Here is an 8299-nt window from a genome sequence, read left to right as displayed (position 1 = left end):
TATATCTAATTCACAGGTGATTTTGATGCCAGTGAAATGAGGATCCCCTAAGAAACCATCTCAGGAAAGTACACTTGGGGCCACTCAGAGCAGAAAGGCTTTATTCCTGAGTTAAAAGCCAGGGTCTGGAACTGCAGGCTGCCCCCAGGGCCGGCCATGGCCACGGCCAACAGTCTAGAGGAAACCTCCGCCCGCCGAGCTCACAGTTTGGGTCGGTGACCCACGATCTCGTCCCATCCCTTGCGACACGTCCTGATGATCCACTCGTGCTCATCATCATCTGCAGGGGAAGAGGAAGAGCTGATCATGCCTGGTGTTTGCTGGGCCTTCTCTGGGCTGGGAGACCCGCAGGTGGGGTCTTGGGACTGGGGTGCATTCCAGCACAGGGGTGTGGCCTTGGTGCCCAGGCTAGCTCTGTGCTGGGAAGGAACAGATCTTTCACTAAAACCCGAATCCTTCAGTTGCCTGCGAATGCCTGGTCTTGGGGAAAATTGAACACCAAGGGGTTTGCAGATGGTGGATATCACCGATGGAAGCAGGCACAAGGTCATCTGGCCACTCTGAGCCGGGCAGCCCCGACACGCACCCAGAGAGCAGCTTGCTCGGGCATTTGCCCCGTCTGACACCCACAAAGGGCACCTCCCAGAACAGCCAGGCCAGGCCTTGCCTGTAGTGGCAGGGGCCGGAGCCCTCAGCTCTTCTTCGTTTCCTTTCTGGGTTTCCCATTGTAGACCCTTCTAAGAACCTGTGGCTCCCCAGGGGAACCTGACACCTCTGTTGACTCGGGTCCTTTCAGTGGGGAATAGAGAGAAGGAACTGATGTTCCTGTCAGCCCTGTGCTCCTTGATCTCCCCCATTTTAACCCCCGTGAGCACCTGCAGGCAGCAATCCTGCCATTCTGCCCATGAACAAGCAGACTCAGAGAGGTCAAGTCACCGGCGCATGGCCACAGGTTAGTACGTGGGAGAGCCCAGAATGCGGACCCAGGTTGGTCCGACTACAAAGCTTGTGCTGTTTTTCTAAACCTCGGAGAGAGGGAGTGAAACACAGTCTTTGCCGCCCCCCCCCATCCGCCACACCACAGTCATCTCTCTGGGGACTGACTTATTTTCCCCCATTATCCCCCACACCCACACCCAGCCCCTCCCCAAGCCCTGACAGAGACCCACTTGAATGGTGGCATATATACCCCTAAAAATGCATGCAGCTCTGTAAAATGTATGCTGTTGCTTTGTGTGCGAATGTGGTTTTAATTTGCCACCATAAATGGCATTGTGCTGTGAATTTCATTGTGTCTTACTTTTTTCACTCAACACTACATTTTTTTTTTTTTTTAAGATTTTATTTGAGAGAGAGAGAATGAGAGAGAACACATGAGAGGGGGGAGGGTCAGAGGGAGAAGCAGACTCCCCGCCGAGCAGGGAGCCCGATGCGGGACTCGATCCCGGGACTCCAGGATCATGACCTGAGCCGAAGGCAGTCGCTTAACCAACTGAGCCACCCAGACGCCCCTGGGTCGTAATTCCTTTTTTTTTTTTTTTTAAAGATTTTATTTATTTATTTGAGAGAGAGAATGAGATAGAGAGCATGAGAGGGGGGAGGGTCAGAGGGAGAAGCAGACTCCCCGCCGAGCAGGGAGCCCGATGCGGGACTCGATCCCGGGACTCCAGGATCATGACCTGAGCCGAAGGCAGTCGCTTAACCAACTGAGCCACCCAGACGCCCCTGGGTCGTAATTCCTTTTTTTTTTTTTTTTAAAGATTTTATTTATTTATTTGAGAGAGAGAATGAGATAGAGAGCATGAGAGGGGGGAGGGTCAGAGGGAGAAGCAGACTCCCCGCCGAGCAGGGAGCCCGATGCGGGACTCGATCCCGGGACTCCAGGATCATGACCTGAGCCGAAGGCAGTCGCTTAACCAACTGAGCCACCCAGACGCCCCTGGGTCGTAATTCCTTTTTTTTTTTTTTTTAAAGATTTTATTTGAGAGAGAGAGAATGAGAGAGAACACATGAGAGGGGGGAGGGTCAGAGGGAGAAGCAGACTCCCTGCCGAGCTGGGAGCCCGATGCGGGACTCGATCCAGGGACTCCAGGATCATGACCTGAGCCGGAGGCAGTCGCTTAACCAACTGAGCCACCCAGGCGCCCTCAACACTACATTTTCAAGATCTATTCTTTTTTTTTTTTTTTTTTTTTTTTAAAGATTTTATTTATTTATTTGACAGAGAGAGACACAGCGAGAGAGGGAACACAAGCAGGGGGAGTGGGAGAGGGAGAAGAAGGCTTCCCGCAGAGCAGGGAGCCTGATGTGGGGCTCGATCCCAGGACCCTGGGATCATGACCTGAGCCGAAGGCAGACGCTTAACGACTGAGCCACCCAGGCGCCCTCAAGATCTATTCTTGTTGCTCAGTGTACATCTAGTCCTTTACCTCTTACTGCTGCCTCATACTCTGTGGTGGCTTCCCTGTGATGTTTTACTATCCGCCCTTCCGGGGCAGGACACCCAAGGGTGCTACCTCCAGTTACCAGAAATACTGCCAGGACAGACGTTGTTGGGCCCACCCCTTCCCCGACTCCTGGGAGAACGTCGAGGGGGAGGGTCTCAGAGTCGCACCCGCGCTTCCTGAACCAAGGCTCCCAGCTAAGCCTGAGTTCTTAGGCTGTCCCTGCCTCATTCCTGCCTCACCTCTGTGTCAGGCCCTGGGGACAAAGAGAACTAGCCCAAACCCCTGCCCTCAAGCTGTTCTCCTCAGGGCTACAACCCTGGAAGGCTTTAGTGTCCTCTCCTGACCTGCCTCCGCCTAAGGGATGGGAGCACGGGACTACGGGTCCTCCTCGGGGACACATGGCGGTAGCCAGAGATCAAGGGCACCCCACCCCCGAGAGCTCAAACATGGAGGGCCAGCCCAAATCCTGCCCTCCCAATCAGATCCCCCTGCCCCCTTCCTCTTCTGGGAAAGCACCAGGCCCAGGCTCGGAGAGATGGAGCCTTACTGACAGCCTACTGTGTGTCCGAGCTTTACAAACACCCGTCTTGTGGAGTCTTTGTGATAGCCCAGGAGGGTAGGGGAGGTTACCCCCATTTGAGAGAGGTGACGAGCCTTGCCTCACCTCCACAGCCAGTGGAATTCAAACCTAGGCCCATCAGACTCCAAAGCCTGACGCCCCCCGCCCCGCCCCGCCAGGGCTGATGTGACAAGGGTGCCAGAAGGCGAGGCTGCCCCCACAGAGCTAGCCTCCTTGGCCTCCTCCCCACTACTCCTTTGTATGTGACCCCAGGAAAGAGGCTTGACGCCTGGCACGCTCTTGCCTTCGAGGACTGCCCTGGGCAGCTGGTGGGCCTCTATTTCTCCTGGGGAGGCTGCTGGGGAATCCACGCGTGGCTGTCAGCCCCGGGGGCGGGGACAGCGGTGGCACACAAGGAGTTAAGTGAAGCCCACTTTTGCCACACCGCGAGCAGCCTGGTTGATAATTACAGTTCTGAAGTCTCTGGGCTATTCGAATCAGTGCAGCTGCAAGCTCTTCAGTGCTAACCCCTGAAACCAGACAAACTGGGTTTATTGTGCTAAACCAGCCCTCAGGCCCCTCCCTGATCATTACAAATTGACAGCAATGGACTTAACAGCCTCTTCACTACCCCTCTCGCTCTCTACCTGGCGGCACAGCCACCAATTTGAATCACAGATGCCTCCCCTCCCAGCAGCTGCTCACCAACCCTCCCTCCACCTCCTTTGCGCTACGCCGAGGCTCCCCTGGCCCCGCCAGGCCAGGGTGAGGCTGCCGAAGCACGTTTCATCAATATTTAAAATGGAATTAAACCTGCCGCTTTGATTAATGCCTCCCAGGGCCCGGGAGTTGTGATTACTATTTTGCAAATTGCAATTGTTGGAATATGTTAATATGATTGTCTGAGAACATCTTCACCTTCTCAGATAATTTCCCCCCTTTTTGGCAGGAGGGGAGAGGGGAGAGGAAGGGGGGGAAAGATGGGGAAAAAAACACACCCCGCAAACTCTTTAATCAATTGTAAATTATTACCCGGGCACAACTGCCGGGGGTTCCGAGGGGAAGGGGAGGGAGATTTCTGGTTTGGTGCATTTATCTTGAAAAGTTTTGGCCTTGTTGGCCCATAATTCCCCTCTGGGACGCTATCCTAAGGGAATAATCTATTTGTCTCAGTATTATTGAGAATCAAGGAAACTGAAATAATCTACGTTTCTAACAAGAGAATGATTACTTTGTTGTGTGTTCATTTAACAACCAATTTGTAAACGGGGACTGTGGGCCAGGTATTGTGCTAAGTTTGGCGGCAGGGTTGGGGGGGGGGCTGTGATTTAGCAGCTCTTGAAAAAGTCGGGTTATGAAGTCTGTATAGCAACATAGAGATGTTTTTGATATGATAAAAAGGTGGCAAGAGGCGAGAAAATTAACATTGACAGTATAATCGGCAAAAACCGTGCACAGGAGAAAAATTAAAAATAACACATTGAATGTGAATAATAGGCATCTCTGAACAGTGGGACGTGAGAGGTTCTTCTGTTTTGGGTATTTCCCAAATCTTCTTAATGTGTATTGACAGTCGAAAAAATAAGAAATGATTGTCTTTTTTCCTACCCTCCAACTTAATGCCTTGCTAATTTCATGCATTTTGGTAGTTGAAAAAAATATTTCTAGGTTCCTAGAAACACCAATGGGGGTTCTTGAATTTCTACAAAGTAAAAGAGTCAGCGTTAAAGTTATTGGTAGAAATGGGAGAATAGGGCGCCTGGGTGGCTCAGATGGTTAAGCGTCTGCCTTCGGCTCAGGTCATGATCTCAGGGTCCTGGGATCGAGTCCCACATCGGGCTCCCTGCTCCTTGGGAGCCTGCTTCCTCCTCTGCCTCTCTCTCTCTGTCTCTCATGAATAAAAAAAAAAAAAAAAAAAAAGAAATGGGAGAATAGACAAATTTCCTGAGCGGAAGAATTACAAATAATTTCGGTGACCACTGCCCTCAAGGAGGTGGGGCTTAATTCCCCACTCCTTAGGTGTGGGCTGCAGAGTGACTTCCTCCCCACCAGGACAGTATAGGAAAGGAGCAAAAAACAACAACCAACAAAGAGTAGCTTTGGCTTGCCTTGATCACCATCAGCAAACTATCCCTGAGCACCTATTTCTTGGTGTCCAGGTCACAGCTCAAATATCACTTCCTCAGTGACCCCAGTCTGCCCGTGACCACCCTTCACTTTCTCTTCATAGCACAGGCTTCTCTCTGTAATTGTCTTGTTTATTTGTATGTTGTCGGTCTCCCGCATCCGAACTGCAAGCTCCGGTGAGCCCAGGAGCCCCATATGCTTGTTCAATGGTATCGTGCGTGCTGAGACAAGGTGCTTAGTCCATATCTGTTCAGTGAATGAAGGAATGAATGGACAAGCCCCGTGCCCAGTTCTGGGGGTGGGGGTGCGGGGACAGAGGGGACTGAGACCCAGCAGGGGGTGTTGTCCAAAGGCTTAACTCAGACACCCTTCAGGTTCAGGTCTGTCTGCCTTTGGGGCAGAAAGATTTCTTTATTCTGGTCTGAAGCTTTAGAAGTGACCTCACTGCCTCGTGCACTCCCTCCCCCCATGTCACCCATGTCACTAGGAAAACTGGGCTTCTTATAGAGAAGAAAAGGAACTTTCGGCGAGAGAGACCCCAGATCTGACCATGGGCGTCCCTGCTGAGAAGCCTTGCCTGGAGAGGCTCCCCACTCCTTCACCTGGACTTCAAGGCCCTCCATCCAGGTCTTCCTGCTCTCCAGACTGCCTCCCTACCCGGCCTCACCCTGTAAAATGCAGCCACCCTGCTGTAGGGCAGTCACCCTTGTGCGCATGCACACCAGGGCCTCTGTGCCTGTCACACATACAGTTTCGGGGCTGGGGGGCGGGGCCACTTCGGGGCCTTAGTGTATATAAAAGTGAAGAAAGGCCTAGACGAGAGTATACCAATTGCAGTGTCGTTTAAACATGTATCATTAACAAACGCTTTTAACACAAACACCCAAAGGCAACATAAATGGGTCATTCCAGGATTTCTTTGAAGGCGGTGTTAAGCACACAGCGCACTAAAGGCCGTGGGCTCAGGAAGGGGCTGTGAGGTTGGAGTCGTCTGGTGAACAACTGTCACGGCTGTCACCCTCCAAACTTGAGGCTGCTAGTGAACGTGGGCGACTAGGCCCAGGGGCCTCCTGGCTGTCCTCCACCCCCATGGGCCCTGCTTGGATGGCATCTTCCCGGACTCACGCTGAGGTCACCGTCGCCCCCACCAGCCCGGGGCAGTTGGGCCCAATGCACTCCTGGTCCTCAGAGCCTGGGGCAGATCTGGCACTTAAAAAGTCTTTAAAGAATGTCTGGTGAATGAATGAATAAAAATATGTAAAGTTGGGGACATAACAGCAATAGGCTTACCCTGTGGGATTTGGACAAAGAGGGAAGAATTTCTTCCCCACCCTCAGCTAATGGAGCTCCTGAGCGGGGCAGAGCAGATATGCCAAGTGCAGGGCCAAGACTGTTGTTTCCTTTTTTGTTTTTTGAGACCACAGACTGAGCAGCTCCACCGCACAGAAGGGATGGGTGGTTTGGGCTCATTCCGGGGCATCAAGCACACTCAGGATGCTCAAAGCCCCGGCTGGCCTAGAGCCTGCCTCACGGTGGGGGGGGGGGGGGGGGGGGCAGTGCGTGGGAAGAAGAGATCCTGAAAATTTCCCAGCAGATGGAGGGCAATCCAAGCTCCCAGGTGGCTGGCAGGGAGGCAGAGGAAAGGCGGCCAAGATCACGGGCCCTGGACTTTGGCTGCCACCAACTCAGAGACCTCGGGCAGGTGGGTCTCATTCTCTCATCTATGAAGTGCCCACTGGATCGAGTGAGGTCATTCCGGAAAAGTGCTTAGCACAGTGCCTGGTACACAGGAAATGCCAAAAACCAAAAGAAAGCCCAAGGTTGTCTTGGCACGGTGAGACTCCAGGGTGCGCATGGCAGCACAGCATAGACTGGAAGGAGTTCTGGGTCCAGTGCTGAGCCCTGGCGCCAACTTGCTGGGGGATCTTGAACAAGCCATTCTCCCTCTCTGAGCTGGGCTCCTCGTCTGCACAGGGGGTTTCGCCAGACCCCCCGCAGAGCCGGGAGGAGCAGCATCAGGTTAGCACCCAGGAAGTAGGAGCTATGATCACCACTTTGATGGGTCTTTCGTTCCCTAACTGGATACCTTCAAGAGAGTGTTCTTTTTTTTTTTTTTTTTTTTTAATTTATTTGACAGAGAGAGACATAGCGAGAGCAGGAACACAAGCAGGGGGAGTGGGAGAGGGAGAAGCAGGCTTCCTGCTGAGCAGGGAGCCCGATGTGGGACTCGATCCCAGGACGCTGGGATCATGACCTGAGCCGAAGGCAGACGCTTAACGACTGAGCCACCCAGGCGCCCCAATTTTTTTTTTTTTAAGATTTATTTATTCATTTGAGAGAGCGAGAATGAGAGAGAGTACATGAGAGGGGGGAGGGTCAGAGGGAGAAGCAGGCTCCTCGCTGAGCAGGGAGCCTGATGTGGGACTCGATCCCGGGACTCCAGAATCATGACCTGAGCCGAAGGCAGTTGCTTAACCAACTGAGCCACCCAGGCGCCCAAGAGAGTGTTCTTAAGGGACTCTCTCAGAGCATCCTGGGACTTCTCCGTTCCTGGGGGGGGAGGAGAGAGGGCCAGAGGAGGAGGAGGTCTTTGCACAAGGATCAGCATCATAAGGATCAAGGACCACAGCTCAGCTAATGATTTTTGTTCAAAGCGAGGTGGGCAGGCTTGGGCACGCGAGCCCAGAGAGGGCAAATGGGTGGATTCGGGTTATCAGGCACCCACAAGCCGGATTCTGCCACCTCTCAGCGCGTCCTTGAGCTGAGCACACCTGTGGTCACCACTGCTATGCAGCTCCGTCCCGCTGGGACGGGGAGGGGACCAAGATGAAGCCGGGCATCTTAGCCTCAGGAGAGGGGAAGAGGCTCCCAGTGGCAGAGCACCTGGGAGGTGCCTGGTTCTGTGGAAAGGTCATGTCTGTCCTCTCCGCAGTGACACGGGTCGTCCCCATTTAAGACAAGAAACTGAGGCTTGAAGGGGGAAACAACTTGGCCCACTTCATCTGCCAGGGCAGAGGGGATGGGCTCCTAGTGCTGGTGCAGAAGCCACACTCACGCTGTGTGTGACGGTCACAGACGGCCACGTTTCCATCCAGTTGGGCGAATGTGCATGAGAACCTCCCTGAGTGTGAGTGTGGGTGTGTGCGTGAGCGTGAATGGGTTGAGT

At 53.3% G+C, this 8299-nt stretch overlaps 1 protein-coding gene across 1 annotated transcript in view; it reads right to left on the bottom strand.

Moving 5' to 3' along the window:
* Nucleotides 1-90: 90 nt before the first annotated feature.
* MORN5 (MORN repeat containing 5) overlaps nucleotides 91-8299 on the bottom strand; it is a 30214-nt gene continuing 22005 nt past the window's right edge. The window contains exon 5 of the mRNA XM_064579558.1: nucleotides 91-280. Coding sequence (XP_064435628.1) covers nucleotides 201-280 — 80 coding nt within the window. The 3' untranslated portion in view covers nucleotides 91-200. The remainder of the gene's footprint in view (nucleotides 281-8299) is intronic.

The sequence above is a fragment of the Mirounga angustirostris genome, unplaced genomic scaffold (assembly GCF_029215605.1).
Source record: "Mirounga angustirostris isolate CCGP_5_RB_7025 unplaced genomic scaffold, mMirAng1.0.hap1 SCAF_15, whole genome shotgun sequence".
NCBI classification, from domain to species: domain Eukaryota; kingdom Metazoa; phylum Chordata; class Mammalia; order Carnivora; family Phocidae; genus Mirounga; species Mirounga angustirostris.
This window is presented reverse-complemented; position numbering and strand designations above follow the sequence as displayed.